Source organism: Callorhinchus milii, unplaced genomic scaffold, assembly GCF_018977255.1.
Source record: "Callorhinchus milii isolate IMCB2004 unplaced genomic scaffold, IMCB_Cmil_1.0 Scaffold14, whole genome shotgun sequence".
Lineage (NCBI taxonomy): Eukaryota > Metazoa > Chordata > Chondrichthyes > Chimaeriformes > Callorhinchidae > Callorhinchus > Callorhinchus milii.
In genome coordinates, this window is record NW_024704755.1 from 5,493,787 (window position 1) to 5,514,026 (window position 20,240).

General features: G+C 45.5%; 2 protein-coding genes across 2 annotated transcripts; both read left to right on the forward strand.

The window, feature by feature from the left end:
• Positions 1–1,651: 1,651 nt before the first annotated feature.
• On the forward strand, positions 1,652–12,183 carry mvda (mevalonate (diphospho) decarboxylase a). Its single transcript, XM_007889325.2, has 10 exons — positions 1,652–1,816; positions 2,675–2,745; positions 3,518–3,632; positions 4,038–4,187; positions 4,306–4,505; positions 5,160–5,234; positions 6,202–6,420; positions 7,530–7,645; positions 11,046–11,154; positions 11,508–12,183. Exons 1-10 carry the CDS (start codon positions 1,747–1,749, stop codon positions 11,580–11,582), a joined length of 1,200 nt encoding a protein of 399 aa, XP_007887516.1. The 5' UTR covers positions 1,652–1,746; the 3' UTR covers positions 11,583–12,183.
• Positions 12,184–15,391: 3,208 nt separating this feature from the next.
• LOC103175997 (cytochrome b-245 light chain) lies at positions 15,392–20,240 on the forward strand. Its single transcript, XM_042340515.1, has 6 exons — positions 15,392–15,512; positions 16,550–16,619; positions 17,399–17,473; positions 17,697–17,780; positions 18,486–18,567; positions 19,579–20,240. The coding sequence occupies exons 1-6, from the start codon at positions 15,455–15,457 to the stop codon at positions 19,774–19,776; spliced, it is 567 nt and encodes a 188-aa protein (XP_042196449.1). The 5' UTR covers positions 15,392–15,454; the 3' UTR covers positions 19,777–20,240.

Genomic DNA, 20,240 nt, shown 5'->3' on the forward strand with positions numbered 1-20,240 from the left:
ATTTCATGTGACCAGACAGTGATCTTTTTCTGACAAAATGCTAGTTTACATAGTAAATCTTTCCTCAAAACATATCTTTAAGTGTTTGGGCTTTCTTCGACGTTGTGTGTGGATTAATGCAAGTTTAAAACGTTGGGAAAATAGTGGGGGGGGGGGGAAAAGACAGGTTTAGGATAAAACGCTCGACGTGTCTGTGCCCAACTGAGGAGTTGTAGTATCTAAGGTGTATAGCGATGCTCCGATTTAAATCCTGAGATGTTATTCGGTGACCTGACCGGCTGGTGACCCAACCCTGCCATTGCTATGCCATGGATGCGGCACTTGAACCTCACCCAGTGTTGTTATTTATACGACTTTATTGAGCAGCTCTTTCACGCCTGAAGATGCATCTGTGCGGAAAAAACTCGCAAAAAGGGACTAAAAATAAACCAACCCAAGGGGAAAAGAATAAAACGCACAAGGGCGGGGGGAATGGTAAACCAAACGGCACGACGAGCTTCTCGAGTCGCCGTCAGCATCAGGGATTGTGATGCGTTACATGTTTTAAAAGTATATACGTGTCCCCGGATTTGGTTTACATAATACGGTCACCCAATATTGGCCGAACTTAATCAATTGAATTGGGCCAAGGAGCTCACTTGTCTTATAATAATATAAGCTGCGGAGTCCCGTAGCTCAGCGGTTAGAGCGCTCGCTTTGCCAGCGAGAGACCCGAGTTCAATCCCCGGCAGGTCAGGGCCAAACCCTGGGCAAGTTTCCTTACTCCACACCACAGAGCCCGAATAACAATCCCTCCAAAACCCCCCGAAGCAATAATAAATCGGTCATTGTCACTCCACGACTGTTTGGGGGGGGGGGGACATCGCTGTGGCGCAATCGGCCGCCGCGTTCGCCCACCAATACGCAGTCAATCCGCTTCACAGCGTTGTTGCGTGGAGCGCTTTGGGACGTCCTCCCGACGTGAAAAGCGCTGTGTCAAGTGCGAGGATTATTATTATTATTATTATTATTATTATCATTAATCTTTGCGTTTGACCCGGCGCCATTGCGGGGCCCTTCGCGGGACACGGGTCGGGAAGCGTCGCGGCCGCGAGTTTTCCCGGGCGGAAGCCCCCGGCGGCCCGGACGGCCCGGGTGGGTCCCGCGCTCCGCCCCACGGACGCCCTGCGCCCTGCGCGCCGGCGGATGGGCTTCTCCGCGGTCCGTCCCGCGAAGCCCCGCGAGGCCTCTCGGAGACCCGGGGCCGGGACCCCCGGGGATCGTTCCCGTCCCGGAAGGGTATAAGCGGTGAAAGGAATTGTGGTCATCGCAGCGAAGGGGCAAAGGAACCAAAGGAGGTGCGACCCAGACTGGACAGCAGCGCCCTCTGCCGACCCCCCACCGGCTCCTCAGCCGTCAGGGGGGGGTCCTCCAATCGTCTCTGTGACGCGTCGAGTTCCGTCCCATGATGCTCAGTGGGAGTTGGGGGCGGGCGGGGGAGGAGGGGAAGAAGGCAGCAGCTGATTGGCCCGGGCGTGCGATCGTACGGCGGCTCCGATTGGCTGTGCCTCGCGTGACGTCAGCCGAGGCGCAGTTGCCGGGCTCCGATTGGCCGAGGCGCGCACCGGCCGACTCGCCTCGGCCAATCATCGGCGCGCGGGGGGCCGAGGCGACACGACACGTGATTGGAAGGCGCGGCCCCGCGGCCACCGGGACCGGTACCGAGAGAGAGGGAGAGAGAGGGGGAGAGGGAGAGGCGGTCCCTTCATGGCCGAGGACAGGAACATGGCGGTAGTGACCTGTTCGGCTCCTGTAAACATCGCCGTCATTAAATACTGTGAGTCTGTGGCTCGGGCCCTGTCGGCTCCTCCCGCTCCCGGACAGCGTTACCTCTCCTCCTCTCCTCCTCTCCTCTTTCCTCTCCTCTTCATCTCCTCTTTCCTCTCCTCCTCTTCCTTCTCTTCCTCTCCTCTCCTCTTCATCTCCTCCTCTTCCTCTCCTCCTCTCTTTCCTCTCTTCTTCATCTCCTCCTCCTCCTCTCCTCTCTTTCCTCTCCTCTTCATCTCCTCCTCCTCTCCTCTTTCCTCTCTTCTTCATCTCCTCCTCTCCTCTTTCCTCTCCTCCTCTCCTCTTCCTCTCCTCCTCTTCCTCTCCTCCTCTCCTCTTTCCTCTCCTCTCCTCCTCTCCTCTTTCCTCTCCTCTTCATCTCCTCCTCTCCTCTTTCCTCTCCTCTTCATCTCCTCCTCCTCCTCCTCTCCTCCTCCAGCTAAAGGTTTCAGCAACTTTGCAAACAGCAGAATTTTACTTTTTTTAAAAAAAAAAGAGGATAAAAAAAAACACACAAACACAGAAAAAACGTGCGGTTGCCTTTCTCTCGGCATGTGTCAGATTTCCCAGCATCAGCTCGACATGACAGTCCCTGGGCTGTGATCTCCAGCCCGTCAGTGATGGCTGTATCTGAGGCCATCCATCTCTCACTGTCACTGCTCGGTGGCACTAATCATAACAATAATAATAATCATAATAATAATAATGATCCTCGCATCGGATATAGCGTCTTATCACGTCTTCGAGACGTCTCAAAGGGCTTTGCAGAATACACTGCAAAGTGAATTGACTGTATATTTTGTGGGTGGAACTACGTGGAAAAGGGAGGACAGTAAAAAAGTTGATGCCCTTTCACCTTTGCGCGCAGGGGGAAAGCGAGATGAGGAGGCGATTTTGCCGATTAATTCCTCACTGAGTGTGACCCTACACCAGGATCAGGTAAGCGCACCTGACATTTGCAATTGCCTTTTCTCTCTGGCTAATCCACTGATTTGAGGATTCATGCAATTTACCTGACATAAACTTTTCAGAAAAGATTCCTTTTTATTAAACCGTGGCCTATCTTTCCAGCTGATTAAGTCTTCAATCTTTTGGAATCACACAATAGATTTTTAAAAAAAAACAAAACACTATTTTCATTCTTTGAGATCCGGACCCCTGGTGAGTTAGTGATATAAAACCTGTCATTAGGATTCTTAATAAGGAGAAAAATAAGCACTGTGTATCAGAGGAAGTTAATCATATAAATGACTGGTGTTCAAGTGAAAATTACAATGGAGCTTCTTTTATTCAATGAAAAAGGTTTGTTTAAGAGCTTTTGTCTTTCAACTTGTACAACATCAATCTTTTTGAGTACAGGCATTTTATGTATTGAGCTACTCCTACCTCTTGCAATGCATTCTTAATAAAATGTCTTAACACATCCTCAGAAGCGAAGCTATTGTCTGATATTTTATTCCCCACAATTTTAGAGTCTGCAATTGCTACATTATATGATGAATAGGTTAAATAAAATTGTGCAAACTCTTGACTGTCCAGATTCATGGGCTATCCTCCCGACGTGAAAGGTGCAATATAAATGCAATTTGGTGTTGTTATTGCTTGGATGGTGCCAGTATCATATTGGTTCTCTGTCAATTAGGAAACTCTAAATTTTGTTGTCTACATTTATGTTTTCTTCATTCACCCTTTCTGGTTTACCTGTTTTCAGTTAAAAACTACAACCACAGTTGCTGTAAGTCGAGATTTTAAGGAGGACCGAATATGGCTAAATGGAACCGAGGACAATATAACCCACCCAAGGTTGCAGACCTGCCTACGTGAGAGTACGTACCTTTGCTATAGTCTCTACAGTTCTTGTGTAATGGCATTGTAGGATTAGGAAATTAACTAATAGCTAAGTGAAGGAGAGCTTGCTTAAATGTTTTGCCGACGTGTTGAGAATCAGTCAACAATTCCTATACCAATGAAAATGGCAGCCAAAAGTCAAATGGATTAGATTCAATTTTCTACATCTCTGCAGAGTATCCTCCATTCATTCCTTATTTATACTTCAAGATATGGAAACAATATTTGCTGAAATACTGCAATGTGTTATAAAACGGTCGAACTGATTTTAAAAAATGATTCTAAAATACAGTATTTAAAATGCTTTTCGTATTCACCAAAAAGCCTTGATCTGTAACATTCTTGGATTTTTAATCGTTTTTTTCTCCCCACCCCCACCCTAGTCCGTCGCCTCGCCAGAAAAAGAAGAAATAGTGGTGATGAAAATTGCAACACATTTCCAACCGTTTCCTATAAAGTTCATATCTGTTCTGCAAATAACTTCCCTACTGCAGCGGGACTGGCATCTTCTGCAGCTGGCTACGCCTGCCTGGGTAAGTAAATCAGAGATCAGATATGGAAAGGTGTTTTATTTAAAATGTACAGAGATTGCCATTAATTCTGCAATATATTCTCCAACCCATTTGATTAACTGAAGTGTCTCCTTTACAGTGTACGCCCTCGCTAAGCTATACGGTCTGGAGGGAGAGTTGTCAGAGATTGCTCGTCAGGGTTCAGGCAGTGCTTGCCGAAGCATGTACGGTGGGTTTGTGCAGTGGGTCATGGGAGAGAAAACCGATGGGAGTGATAGCATTGCCCAGCAGATCAAGCCAGAATCTCATTGGCCAGAGCTCCGAGTGCTCATACTGGTGGTGAGTTCACAGAAATAATAATAATAATCCTTCCATTTGCTATAATCACTCCGGCTCGCCCACTCCTTGGCCTCCTTTAAGTCCCGCCTTAAGACCCTCCTCTTCGACCTTGCCATCGGTCACCCCCTTCCCCTCCCTTCTCGCCCCACTGACCCCAGCTCGGGTCTGAAATGCTGTACACTGTCCAGCGCCTTGGGACATCCTCCCGACTTGAAAGGCACTATCACGTCTTTGAGACGTCTCAAAACTCTTTACAGAATATACTGTAAAGTGAATTGACTATATTTTGTGGGGGTAACTCAGTAGCCAGTTGCGCACAGCAGTTTCCCACAAACAAGTCGTGGATTGAGTGACCACATTTTTTTTAGCAAGCTAGAGAAAGGCACATTTTTGCAGATTGTTACAGCCTATTATGGCTTAATCTTTTGCACTATTTCCTGTATTTCTAATCATTATTTATTTTGGAACCATAAAGCTGGTTATATTGCATGTAGAGTGATGTGCTCATTTCACCATTTCTCCCCCAATTCCTTCTAGACATTTACTGTATCAGAAATTGTGTATTTTTAATTTGAAGTTCAGCTTTTGAATATGTGATCTCCTGTGGGGCAGTGCTGGGTAGTTCAGCTCCATTTTTTTTTGCTGCTTTTCCAGGTGAGTGCAGAACGGAAGCCAGTGGGCAGCACTACAGGAATGCAGACCAGTGTCAAGACCAGCCCGCTGCTGAAGGTGTGGATTTCTTCCTAATGGAACATTAGTAGACCTTATACATCTGGGGTAAAATAAAGTGACTGGTGAACACAAATAGTCTATTTAAAAGGTCAAGGAATGAACTTGGGATCTTTTTAGTTTGTGTTTCTAAGTCCTGTGGGCCGGGGAGAGGTTAACAAGATGAGGCATTTTTTATCTTTTTGCTACCCATTTTCAACATCGGGTCAATGGTAGCAGGTGGATGATGTAGATTACTTTGTACCACCAATGTTCCTTTACCCAAGTGGGTCAAGGACCACACCCCACACCATCACACACAGCAGTATTGTGAATATTCTCATCCCCCATAGCAGCTAAAGTCATGACTCCTATGAGTTCAGTTGACATATTGATAGTCTTAACTATCTTTGTGGAGTCCTGTAGCTCAGTGGTTAGAGCACTCGCTTTGCAAGTGAGAGACCTGAGTTCAATTCCAGGCAGGTCAGGGCGAAACCTTGGGCAAGTTTCCTTACTCCACACAGAGCCTAATAATAATCCCTCCAAAAACCAAAAACAATAATAAATTGGTCATTTTCAATCTACGACTGTTTGTGGGACATTGCTGTGCGCAATTGGCTGCCGCGTTCGCCCACAAATATACAGTCAATTCACTTTACAGTGTGTTCTGCGAAGCGCTTTGGGACGTCCTCCCGACGTGAAAAGCGCTAAATCAAATGCAAGGATTACTATTATTATTATTAACTAGTTGGCACCGGAAACGCCACCCAAAATCTGACGTTAAAACTCCTGATGATTGGTTTGCCACCCCTTGATGGTGGTGGTGGTGTTACTGCTGGAGTTGATGAGCAGCATTGTTGTTGAAAATAATGCAGGAGTTTTCTTGCTTTTCCATTAAAAGGTAATGATAAATAACATGTAAGGAAGCTGCTGAAAGGAAACTTAATGATACGCAGTTCATAACCATGTTGCTTTGTGATTCCTGCAGCACCGTGCTGAAAAGATAGTTCCTGAGCGAATGAAAGAAATGACTGAAGCCATCCAATGCCGTGACTTTGAAAGCTTTGCACAGATAACTATGAAGGAGAGTAACCAATTTCACGCCACTTGTCTCGACACCTTCCCCCCAATCTTCTACCTCAACAATATTTCCAGACGAATCATTAACTTAGTACATAAATACAACTCCCACCACGGAGAGACACGGGTGAGATATGCTTTTGATCAGTGTGATCGATGGCTGCTTTGAAATATTAAATGTGCTGCTATGCATCTTTTTATTTTAGACAGGCATCAAACTTCAAAAGTGTTTGCATATTGTAAAGTGGCCAACAAAATACACAGTCAATCCACATACAATATATTCGGTGAAGCGCTTGACCATAAGACCATAAGACGTAGGAGCAGGAGTAGGCCATTCGCTCCGCCATTTAATAAGATCATGGCTGATCTTCTAACCTAATTACATTTCCTGCCCTATCCCCATATCCCTTAATCTCTCTATCCTTTAGAAATCTATCAATTTCTAGCGTCTCAAAGATGTGCTATATCAAATGCCTTCCAAAACTCAATATGTTTATCCCAGGGTTAAAAATTCCAGGGTAGGCTCTTCAGTCTACTGAGAAGTTAAAGCTTCATTTTAATATTTCGGAAATACCTCCACCCACACAATTCTTTTATAGGGACCAGAATTTTTCAGTGTATTGTTTGCCTATATGGACTGTCACTAAGTGAGGTATAGTTGTGTCTCTGGAGCTGAGTCTATCACACAAAAGCTGTGGTGAGATGATTATCAATTATATTTGGGGGAGGAGCTCAGCTTGCTCTCTGACATGATGCAGCAAAAACAACTAAAAATAAGTCCAAATTCAGCCACCAAGTACTTGTATAATTTATTCTTAAAATGAGAGCTTACTTTCAGCACTCCGAGGTGCTACGCTGCGTGAAGGTGCTTAAAAAGTACACGTTACTTATGAAGATCTGAGAAGTAATCTTGTCTGTTCATAACGAGCAGTGAAATGAACTCTACAAAATAAATGAAACTGAGTTTAGTCAGAATGCACTTAGTTTACGTTTGATCAAATTGCTTTGAAATGGGCATGTTGCTTTAGGGGACAGTGGTTCCAATGCTAATTACTTTTTCCCCTCCTATATTCATTTTAATTCTCTCCAATCCAGTTACCAGAAAACGTCTTAGGATTGCAGTGCTCTTAATGAAGTAGACCATCAGTTTTAGGATGTGCTCAGGAAATTGCTCTTCTGTATGTTGTGTGGAAATTTTATTGTTCCTAACCTTTTTTTTTCTGGTGGATTTAGGTGGCGTATACATTTGATGCAGGCCCCAATGCTGTCATTTACACACTACACCAGCATGTGGAGGAGTTTGTGGAGGTTGTGAAACATTTCTTTCCTCCAGAGGAGAATGGTGGACAGTGAGTTACAGTTTTTTTAATAAAAAATTACAGCAGTGCCGTTCCTTGGATCACTTTTGAACAAAATGCTTGAGGGAATTGGTCTGATTTGTGACTTGTGATCTCCAGTGGTTCCTGGGAATTTTCTCCTTTCTTTGTAGACACTGACTTTGGTTTTGCAACTGCCCATTCATTCCCCTCTGGTGTTTCATAGAAGTGACGTGATCGTTCTTTGTGTGTGGGCTTAGACCATGAATGCCTCCTCGTCCTCCTCAACCTATCGGCAGCATTCGATACGGTCGACCACGCTATCCTCCTCCACCGCTTGTCCTCCCACCTCAACCTTCAAGGCCCTGTCCTTGAGTGGTTTAGGTCGTACCTCTCCCACCGTCTTCACTTTGTTTCCACGAACGGCTTTTCCTCCACCCCCGCACTGTCTCGTGCGGTGTCCCTCAGGGCTCTGTCCTCGGTCCCCTCCTCTTCACCCTCTATATGCTCCCCCTGTGGTGACATCATCCGCAGACATGGGGTTAACTTCCACATGTATGCGGATGACACCCAACTCTACCTTTCCTCCTCTACCCTCAACTCCACGACCACCAATGTCCTGACAGCCTGCCTGTCCGAAATTGAGTCCTGGACGAGAGACAACTTTCTTCAGCTCAACGTGCGAAAAACTGAGGCCCTCCTGATTAGCTCACGTCAGCGCCTCCGCACCTCAGGCGCTGACACCATCAGCATCCAAGGCTGCACTCTCCACCTCTCAAAGCCAGTCAGGAACCTCGGGGTTCTGTTCGACCCTGAGCTGTCCTTTCTCCCTCATATCCGCGCCACAACTGGCACCGCCTTCCATCACCTCCGGAATATCGCCAGACTACGGCACTACCTCACCCCTCACGCGGCTGAAACTCTGGTCCACGCCTTTATCACCTCAAGGCTGGACTATGGGAACTCTCTCCTCGCCGGCCTTCCCGCCCTCCCTCCACAAGCTGCAGGTCATTCAGAACTCTGCAGCTCGTGTACTGTCCCGCACCAGGCTTCGCGACCACATCACTCCCACCCTCGCTCGCCTCCACTGGCTCCCCATCCCCCAGAGGATTGAATTCAAGATCCTCATCCTCACCTACAAGGCCATTCACGGCCTTGCTCTCTCTGACCTACTATCCCCCTACTTACCTGCCCGTACCCCCCGTTCCTCTGGCTCCGGTCTGCTGCACACCCCCTGCCCCAACCGCCCTACCATCGGTGGCCGGGCCTTCAGCCTCTCAGCCCCGAGGCTCTGGAACTCTATCCCCCAGTGCCTTCGCCACTTCCTCCCTTTCCTCCTTCAAGGCCGGTCTCAAGACCTTTCTCTTTGACTGTGCCTTCAGCTCCGCTCTCGACTCTCTACCCCCTCCTCGCTCCCTCCCTTATCTCCCCTCACCCTGACCATCTCCCCCCTCCTCGCTCCCTCCCTTATCTCCCCTCACCCTGACCATTTCTCCCCTCCTCGCTCCCTCCCTTCCCTCCCCTCACCCTGACCATTTCCCCCCTCCTCACTCCCTCCCTCCCTTCCCTCCCCTCACCCTGACCATTTCCCCCCCTGCTCAGGTCCTGACCTACTGTACAACGCCTTGGGACGTCCTCCCGACGTGAAAGGCGCTCTATAAATGGAATCTTGCTGTTGTTGTTGTTGGTGGGTGGAATGTGGGTGGGGAGGAAACGCGACAGCATTCCTCACCATTCTATCCTCCCTCACAACCACTGGAGAGAAATCAGGAATGGGACAACCTTGGTTACTTTTCCCCCTCACTATCAATACCTGAGGAGCTTAGTGTTTACAGTTCCCAACTGAGAGCAGGTAATTGAGCGCAGACCAAAGTTCAAACACAAGTCCTTCTGCATGGTTTAGTGCATAAGGAATGAAAAGAGCAGGGTAGAGTCTATACCTATAAACTTTTGATTTAATCCTCAACAACCTTAAATGGCTTTATTACATTACAGTTTATGGTATCAAAACACATTATCAAAACACCCATACATTTGCAGGATTTAAAGGATGTCAAAGGAAATGTTTCTTGATTCTCCAATGATTTTTTTTGTAAATCATTCAAGCTTTTTTATCACGCAAGGTGAATCTTTATTAGATAATTGCCTCAAGTCCTGACCAATCTTACTTTTATAAAGAGTTTTGATATTTGTGTGAATATGTTCCAATTCTCAAAGGATTACATTCTACATTATGATTGTTATTGTTACTTGTATTTGGATCTGCTTTCCTGTAACAGCTCTTGCTCATGCCAGGAATTGTGAAAATTAGCTAATGTATTAGTTAATGGTTATTGTTTCCTGCAGTGCCCTTACTTATTTGAAACATTATGTGGTTGTGTGTGTTGTAATAGAAAGAAGGAAATTGATTATTTTTCTTCTGGTATTATTTTCAATCAGCAATTATGGGAACTTTAAGAAACCCCGAGGCAAATTAAATTCTGGGTTGGGTAAAAATAATGATTTTGTTTTGCACAGAATGTCACGTTTCCTGAACTCACTGTATGTGTGTGTGCGCGTGTATGTGTGTGCACGTGTGTTAGATTGTGTGCGTGTGCTAGAGAGAGAAATTAGAGATCAGGAATCTATTTTTTTTGATTAAAAAAACTCTATAAAGTCCCCTCTGAGCTGTCTCTTCAAGACTGAAGAGCCTGGATTGTCTAATGGTTGTCTTACTGTTTGTGGGACACTTCTGTGTGTAATTGGCTCCTGCGTTTTGTTCACAAAATATACAGTCAATCCACTTTACAATATATTCTAGGAAGTGCCTTGAGACATCTCAGTGATGTGATCAGGTGCTATATCAAATATCCAGTGTTATATATGCACAGTGAGCTGCAGGCTCTTTTGTGAGAGGTTACACATAAAGTTCCTGAAACACCCTGAAATAAGAAGAGAAATTGAACTTTGCAACATTTCCTGTGGCCTCACATTTACCAGAATATAAAAGGACCAACAGACGTACATAATTTTTCTAGATCTAGAATTAGATAAATCGTCTCTGCTACTGTTGATAATTTCTAGTAAAAAGAGAAGATAGGAGGAGAACTAGGTTTTCTTTTAACCTCTGGGGCAGAGTTTGAATTGAACCTGGCCTGGTGGGACAGGGTTTTCTCTGACACAGTTATGTCTATAAAATAATTATGAGCAGTTTCGAGCCAGCTCTTCTGTGCTCACTCTTTCCATCGCAATTTGAAATTCACTTTCTTTCACAAAATGGTTGAAAATACTATTTTCCGTAAATCCCTTTTGCCGGTCTTGAAAATTGCGCAAAACTATAAATATCCATCCTCCGAGATTAGTGAAAAATCTCAGTTTGAACTACGTGCCAAATAACCTTAATCTTTAAGAAATAATGTGTTCCTCTGCATAATACATATCTTGCTTTTCCCAGATTCTTGAAAGGTTTGCCTGTAAAGTCGGTGTCTCTATCAGAGCAGCTGAAGTCCAGTATCCAGACAGACCCAGTTAAGGCTGGAATTCAATACATTATCAGCACTAAGGTGAATTGACTTTATCAGTTTACTCCTTACTGTTTTTTGGGCATTACCAATGCTCTTTGTGCTGTGAAACGAATTGCAAGTTATAGGCATATATATATGAGTATGTGGCTGAAAAAACATTGCAGCCTTTGGGGTCCCTACTACATTGAATACCATACAACTGGATTGTTTAAAAGATGTATATTGCTTTGATTGATTTCTTTTCAAGTTTGGAGCAACAGGTTTGAGTTGAGATTACACAGTGGCCCATGTGATGCCATGCTGTATGTGCGATGTGCATGGAGCAGGCTGGTTAGGCTGACCTTTAATTGCTTTTATTGCTTGTCCTGAAGTTCTGTGCTTTCTTCACACAGGTAGGACCGGGACCACAGTTGATGGAAGGTCCAAACCATCACCTGCTTGGGAAGGATGGGCTTCCCAAGCAGTAGCTCTGAACATTCACCTTTCTAATGTTTGGAGGCCAGAACTGTAATAGCTGCAAGACTGTTTGTATCAATGATTATGTGAAAGCTGACAATTATTTGGCTATAGATACACTACGTACTCAGGAACTGAGTTGCACCATGTGTCTGTCTTTACTTTGTGGCATATAATACAAATGGTTGAATTATCTGCACGTTAATCTGTGGACAGGAGATGCCTGAATTCAGAAGATGCTCAAATAAGATATGTTTCCATGGAGAGATCTGATCTGCTGCCCACCTGGCTCAACTGCTCAATGTAACTGACCAATATATATAACTTGCGTGTTTTCCACTCAAGGGTACTGTCACCGCACAAGGACAAAAAGGTCTTCCCCTACCCTGGGAGATAAGTGCCTTGTCTCTCTGGCACGTTTTCTATGAGACGAGGCAGATGGTACCACATAGTAAATTATGATGTACTTAATTCTGAGACACTGTTTTACTGTTTCAGTGTTAAATGCCAAATGGTATTGGAATCGACTTGTTACCAAACATTGACTATTTATGTAACAGAAATGGAGTTGTGTCCTTTTGTAATTCCATATTAAATGATCTTTTAAATGCATTGTATTTGTTTGTATTTTTTTTAAATGGATGTTCATCCGGACTTTTTATTCACTCTTATTTAACAAAGATATCAATCCTTTATCTTGCTGGGGAGAGAGGGATTTTGGTCTTTGGAAAAAAGTTATTTTTCAGGATTCCAGTCTCATTTTGAACTGATTTTATTTGGAATTCTGAGTTTAAAAAAATATTGTTGGCTTTATTCTAATTACTAATTGAAATCAGTCTGCCATTATACTTTATCAATCATTATACTTCCACTTAAGTATCTGTTTTTAAACATCCCTATTGATTCAGCCTCTGCACAGCTGCGCACAGCATACCTCAGTTCTATCTTCGTCTACAGTTACGCCCCTTTGTAATGGGAAGAATTGTCCACAATCTATCCCATCAGTTCCTTTCATTAGTTTAAATACATCGATCAAACCGCCTTTAACCTTCTCTGCTCTTAAGGAATTATAACCCAAGACACTCTGTCGTCAATGCTAAACACCTTCAGCCTAGACATTCTACAAAAACTAAATGCTGACAAATATTGATCATAAGTTGACCAGATAAGCAGATAAACTGCTCCCAGGCTTCTTACCAATGGTGCCCAGAAATCGGACCTTGGACAAGTATGGCACAATAATATAATAATAATCCTTGCATTTGATATAGCGCTTTTCATGCCTTCTGGACGTCTCAAAGCGCTTCACAGAATAAACTGTAAAGTGAGTTGACTATGTTCGTGGGTGAAACGCGGCAGCCAATTGCACACAGCAGTGTCCCACAAACAGTCGTGGATTGAGTAACCAAACTATTATTGTATTTTTCTTGAGGGATTATCAGGCGTATGAAGTAAGGAAACTTCCCCAAGGTTTCACCCTGCTGGACTTTAATAAATAATAAGTAAATAATAATGCAATAAATAATAAAGGTGACTAATAATATAATAATAATGATCCTTGCATTTGGTACTAAACCATACTGAGTATCGCTGAGAAAAGGGATGAACTTTCATTCTACCACTCCCTACCAAAAGTCTGCTTTACGCCATAAAAACAGTTTAAAAATATCATCGACTGAATGTGCTTGGTCATTTTGGCACTCGAAGAACCAAATAGGCTCCTTCTGTGAATTAAGGTCTCACATTTAATGTTACAAAAGTCCTTGTCTGTGCTTTTCTTCAGCAGCATCAAGGTGGCACGAATTAAAGTATCGTATTATATTACATTATTCAGATCGCTGAATGCTGGCAGTACAATTCACGGGTAGAATGCATTGCTTTGAAAGAGCAATCCATTCAGTCCCATTTACCTGCTTTTCCGCCATAACCCTGCAAATTATATTTGAGGGCGCAGGCACAGGGTTCAATCTTCCGCCTGTGCGGAGTTCACCGATTTGCTAAATCTCGCTGCACATTTTTTGCCACTCCCGCCACTGTTTACTGGTGAACCTGGAGAACGGAGAAGGGCAGATTCACGCTGATTTGCCGGGAGGAGGGAGCACATGCACAGCCAGAGACAGTCTCTTGCCCTTGAGGTCCATCAGGACTTGCAACAAAATTGCCCGGTCTCTTCCGCCACGAGATATTCGTTACCGCATCTCGCACCTCCCTTGGGTGTTTTTCTTTGGGTGGGTGGGGGGGGGGGGGGGAGGGGGGGGTTTCTGACACAGGCGGAAACCCTTCACTCTGCGTAAAGAGTATCCAAACCAAACTGAGAATTCCGTGTGTCCCACAGGCGGGTGGGAATTCCCAGAGGGAGATGGTTCAGATGAATTTCCCTTACTCCCAGTTTTGTCTCAGTGGGCAGTGAGTGCTGAGTTAGGCAGAGCTTGGTGAGTGAGTGAGTGAGTGAGTGAGTGTGTGTGTGAGTGTGTGTGTAAGTGTGTGTGTGTGTAAGTGTGTGAGTGTGTAAGTGAGTGAGAGTGTGTGTGAGTGAGTGAGTGAGTGTGTAAGTGAGTGTGTGGAGTCTGGGCTGACTGTTACATTGGCTTTAACGCGTTGTATTGCATTCCTCTTGGATTGCAACACATTCCTCCCTCTCCCTCTCCTCCTCCTCCCCTCCCTCCCTCCCTCCCTCTCCTCTCCTCCTCCTCCTCCCTCCCTCTCCTCCTCCCCTCCCTCTCCTCCTCCCTCCCTCCCTCCCTCTTCTCCTCCCTCCCTCCCTCCCTCCCTCCCTCTCCTCCTCCCCTCCCTCTCCTCCTCCCCTCCCTCTCCTCCCTCCCTCCCTCCCTCTCCTCCTCTCCCTCCCTAACTCCCTCCCTCTCCTCCTCTCCCTCCTCCGCTCCCTCTCCTCCTCCCCTCCCTCCCTCTCCTCCTCCCCTCCCTCCCTCCCTCCCTCCCTCTCCTCCTCCTCCTCCTCCCTCCCTCTCCTCCTCCCCTCCCTCCCTCCCTCTCCTCCTCCCCTCCCTCCCTCCTCCCTCCCTCTCCTTCTCTCTCCCTCTCCTCCTCCTCCTCTCCCTCCTTCCCTCTCTCCCTCCTCCCCTCCTCCCCTCTCTGGTGAGATCGACATTGCCACAGAGTTGCCCCCGAAACAACTTGTGCGTTGTGTGTGTCACGTAGACAGAGAGAGAGAGAGAGAGAGAGAGAAGGAGGAAAAAAAAGAGAAGAGAGAGCAAAGGCATCAGGAAGTGACGAGAAGGCTCTGAGAGAGTGGAGTTACAGCGACGAGGAGTCGGAGTCGGAGAGTTCGGGGCTGAGGAAGAGAGGGGGAGAGAGAGAGGGGGAGAGGGGGAGAGAGGGAGAGGGGGAGAGAGGGAGAGGGAGAGAGAGGGGGAGAGAGGGAGGGGGAGAGGGGGAGAGAGAGAGGGAGAGGGGAGAGAGAGAGGGGGAGAGGGAGAGAGGGAGAGAGGGAGAGGGAAGGGGGAGGGGAGAGAGAGAGGGGGAGAGGGAGAGGGGAGGGGGAGGGGGAGAGGGAGAGGGGGAGGGGAGAGAGAGAGAGAGAGAGGGGGAGAGGGGAGAGAGAGGGAGAGGGGAGAGAGAGAGGGGGAGAGGGGGAGGGGGAGAGAGAGAGGGGGAGAGAGAGGGGGAGAGAGGGAGAGGGGAGAGAGAGGGGGAGAGAGGGGGAGAGAGGGAGAGGGGGAGAGAGAGAGGGGGGGAGAGAGGGAGGGGGGGAGAGAGGGAGAGGGGAGAGGGAGAGGGGGAGAGAGAGAGGGGGAGAGAGAGGGGGAGAGAGGGGGAGAGAGGGAGAGGGGGAGAGAGAGAGGGGGGAGAGAGGGAGGGGGGGAGAGAGGGAGAGGGGGAGAGAGGGAGAGAGAGGGAGAGGGGAGACTCCGCTCCGGGAGACATGGGGCAGATCGAGTGGGCGATGTGGGCCAACGAGCAGGCACTGGCAGCCGGACTGAGTGAGTGCCTCACCCCCCCTCACCCTCACCCCCCCTCACCTCCCACCCCCCTCACCTCCCCTCACCTCCCACCCCCCCTCACCCCCCTCACCTCCCCTCACCTCCCACCCCCCCTCACCCTCCCCTCCCCTCACCCTCCCCTCACCTCACCCTCCCCTCACCCTCCCCTCACCCTCCCCTCACCTCCCACCCCCCTCACCCTCCCCCCCTCACCCCCCCCCCTCACCCCCCTCACCTCCCACCCCCATCACCCCCCCTCACCTCCCATCCTCCCTCCCTCACCCTCCCTCCCACCCTCCCTCACACACTCCCTCACACACAGTCACTACACACACAGTCACTACACAACACACTACACACACAGACACTACACAACACACTACACACACAGTCACTACACACACAGACACTACACACACAACACACTACACACACAGACACTACACACACAGTCACTACACACACACACCTGCCGCTGTGTGAGGTTCTCTGTAACACTCTTCCCTGTTTCTGCTCTTAAGTTCGGTCAATGCTCTTAAGATGACTTTTTGTTTGTAGATAACTTGGCTTCCCCTTCCGCACCGCCTGCTGCGTGTTCAGTGCTGATTCTAGTTTGGGTTGTTTTACAGCCTTTTTGTACTACTACTACTAATAATAATAATAATGTGATTTGTTGGTGGAGTTTTTTATTTTAAAAAAAAAGCTAAACCAAATCTATTCGGGTTCACAGCCCACAGCCTTTCTCTCTCTTTCTCTCTTTGTAACCCAATTTGGAGCAAACCTATAAAGTTTACCCCTTCACTCCCTCCCCCCCACTGCCAAAATAGATATTTATATCTCAAAACTAAATAGATATACTCTTGCAAGCAGCCAGATGTTTTCTGTTAAAGTTGAAGGTCATAGCAGTCTAATGTTAATCAGGATTGTGCGGTTTTACGCACCCTTTTAGTGAGATTTTTGCGTGTAAAATATTTCTTTCCTTCTTCCCTCTGTGAGTAATGAAGTTTCAACATTTGTAATGTACTTCCTTATTTTAGTTCTACTCATAGGCGGGGTGGTGGGAGTGGCAGGCCAGTTCAAACACTGGGAATTCGCTGCTTACGGAGTGTATCCTTTTCCTTGTGGAATAAAAATAATAATAAAAGGAACCAACGACTTTCAGAGTCTCCCATCACCGTAGAAGAATCATCGGGAATCTACCACCACGAGCGCTGCAAGTTGGAGATGTAACCGATAAAGTTCAGAGTCTCCCATCACCGTAGAAGAATCATCGGGAATCTACCACCACGAGCGCTGCAAGTTGGAGATGTAACCGATAAAGTAGACAGGGAAATGCAGTGTATGTAGTGTGTCTGGAGTTTCCCGAAGGCCTTTGATAAAGTGCCACATGAGAGGCTCATGATTAAAATAGGGCATGGACTGGTTGGGCTGAGTAGTCTGCTTCCGTGCTGTACATTCTTTGTAAATCTTTGTAAATCGTTAAATGCTATCACACCAACCCAAGTTTTAAAGTATTAATGCAACACAACATTCAATATCGAGAAGCGAAGGATAAACAAAAGCAAATCCGCTCCGTCTGGAATTTAAGGTACATTATTGAAGGATGTGTCAGAGCTCAAGCTTTGATTATCAGGCTGCATTTTCGCCCACAAAATACACAATGCACTTTGCAGTGTATCCTTTGAGACGTCTCAAGGACATGATAAGTGCTGTATCAAATACAAGATTATTATTATTATTTTTATTGTATTGAGTTGGCTGATTCTAGTGAACTCCATTCCAGATCTCGGAAGAATTAGGTATTACTGTAGGTTGTTTGTCAAAGGAAGGAGTAGTTGCTGAATGATTGTACCATGGAGCTTTTTTCTTTAACTTGTGATACTCAGTGCTGCTGGAGTCTTCATCATGTTATTGGAATATCCCAGAGGAAAGAGAAGAAAGGGAACAACCATGGAAAGACCGTAAGTAAATGAATAAGTTGTGTGTGTGTGTATCCTAAGTATATAACAGTGAATTTGTTCTATTTACTCAAAGCATCAGTAAAGAAATAAAGAAACTGTAGCAGAAAAATAAAGTGGGAGGAGAGGGGAGTGGGGTGGGGGGGGATTGTTTTGCCTTTTTCATAATGTGCCTTTGTGGTTCCAATGCTTTCGTTCCATCCTTACTTCTCTCTTGTGTGTCTAGGGGTCAGCGGTTTCTGGCAGCTGTTGTGAAGTTGTTTGGTCCTTTAACTCGGAATTACTATGTCCGTGCTGTCCTACATGCGTGGTAAGTTCAATAGCATACCTCCATTCCACTCTTACCCTGGAAACCTGAAAAACCGCACTTTCTTTCATCACCTTAGTTTGCTCTGACTGGTATTTGAGGGTAGGAACCAGGTAGATCATTTATTGTCTGTTCATTGATTGGTTCCATGTGAAGCTGATGTAAGTGGTAACCATATATTGTACAACGCTTTGACCAATGCCATTCGTAGTTTTCAGTCCTCTTCGCGGTTCTTAGTCTAAAGTGCTGTAAGGGAGGGCGAGAGTCTTATGTGGGAGTTGGAAGTGGCAGGATTTCTGGTGGCTGGTCACAGAGGGCGTTGGCAATCAAATTAACATGAATAACCTCTCTGCTCTGAGCAGACAGAGATGAAAATAGACACACACACAAAAAACACCCAACAAGCAAAATCAACAATAAGACTAAAGGCGAAGGGGTTGGGAAGTGACTTTCAGTAAATTAGAACCTGTTGCCTGCCTGGCAAATGTGTTCAATTAATTGTCCTGGTCTTCGTGATTCACCGATAAAATACTTTGTTCATTTTTCTTATTTCTGCTCAAGGTTGTAACAGCATTTAGGCAGTGTGTTATTTTATATGTCTAGTAAAACATATATATATCCACTGAATTGTTACTGGGTTCGTAAGGTTTGCAACAGACAGTAGGATCACAGGGGCACCTCTAACACATTCATCTTGGCTCTCTGCAGTCTCGCAGTCCCTGGAGGTTTTATTCTACCTACTGTCCTTGGTACAGTCAGCCTTGGCATTGCCAGTCTCATCTATCTACTGGTGAGTCAGTTTACATTTCTCGAATATGATTGAATACACCTGAAATAAGAATTTTCACGCAAATCCCTGCAGCCTTTCCTCCTATGGGAATGCTGTCAGATTGTTAGAGGGAAAGTTACTCATTGGATGGATGCTTTGTCAAAAATCCAGTCTTTTCCCCTAAAACCTATGGATGGATGAATTGTTTGTGACCTGTTAAATGGTGACTAATTAGATGTTTTATCTTATTGTAAGTCACCGAAATTCAACCGGTCCCAATATATCATTGGTTATGGTACAGTTGGATCAAAATTCACTTTATTTTACCCTGCCACTTCCTGCCTCTGAGCAAGTCACATCTATAGTAGACATCAGAGCCCTCTGGGAACCAGCATTCTTCAAACTCCAGATCCTTAAAATTACCTTGAAAATGTAATAATAGTTATTATATAGGAAACAAAGGAATTGTTCGTTCCCGCCCAGGATTACCTCTAGGTAGGGGTAATAGCTTCATTGAGTTGGCACTCTGCTGTATCTCAGGAAGTGATAGTAACACAGCATTTAATTGCAACTTTTGTTTAAAATAATTTAGATTTTACCTTTAAATTTTCAAAGGACCTCCTTAGCTTTGAAAATCACACATAGGCAACAATGTAAGAATAGCCTGAACCAAATGCAACAAGTCACTGAGGAGTTTAGTTGCTAATTGCGGCCATCACACATTTCTCCTTTTTTATGACTCACCTTGTATGAATTTATTTTGATTTCTATTCATCTAAATGAATCTGGCTCATTAATATTTACAGTGCCCCCGTCTAGGTTTACAACAAATGTAGTTTCCCTGAAAGTGAAAATGTGAATTAAAATCAATTTGCTTTAATTGTAGTAATAATAATCTTCGTATTTGATAAAGCATCTTTCATGTTGAGAGGACGTCTCAAAGCGCATCACAGGAATTACGCATCACCGTGAAGGGCAACCGCTGTAGTTTGCAGGCGTATTATAAAAATATCTGTATCGTTATCAATCTAGGCTGCAATTCGAGAAGAGGAATGGAAACCTATACTGCACCAATCTAGTGAGACCTCCCGAGTGGGAAAGAGTATCCATCAACCCCCCATGAATCCCCCTCCACGACCGCCTGCCGAGCAACGAAGGAAACAAGCAGACGACATCCCAGCTGCAGCTGCCTATGTGGTCGCCACACCCATCACTGCAAACTCTCAGTGATATCATTGCAACCTAATCTGTAATGTGATTGAACAGAATTATGTCGATGTGTATATGGGTATATTCTTGAGTATGACTCCGGACCAATCTTAAGTGACATTATGCTTTTATTTTTGTTTAAATGTGAGCTGATTGTTTTGTGATACAGATTTCTGCATTCTTGTTTACTTATTGTGATGTTATGTATAGTGTTTTTGGCTTAACCTCCTCAGTTTTGACCAGAATTGTAATATTTTAACATTTTGCAACACGTGAGATTTGTTCATTGTAAAGTTCAAACAAAATAAGTAAAATGTGATGTTGAACATTTGATTTGCTGTTTGCCAGACAGAGGGGCAATTTTTTTCTGTGTAAATTGGATTTTAAAACTTGTTTTATAGTCAATACAACATATTGCTGAACCAAGAAATGACTGCACTTCTCCAAACTGCACCAGAAAAATTAGATCTGCCTTTGAAAAATAA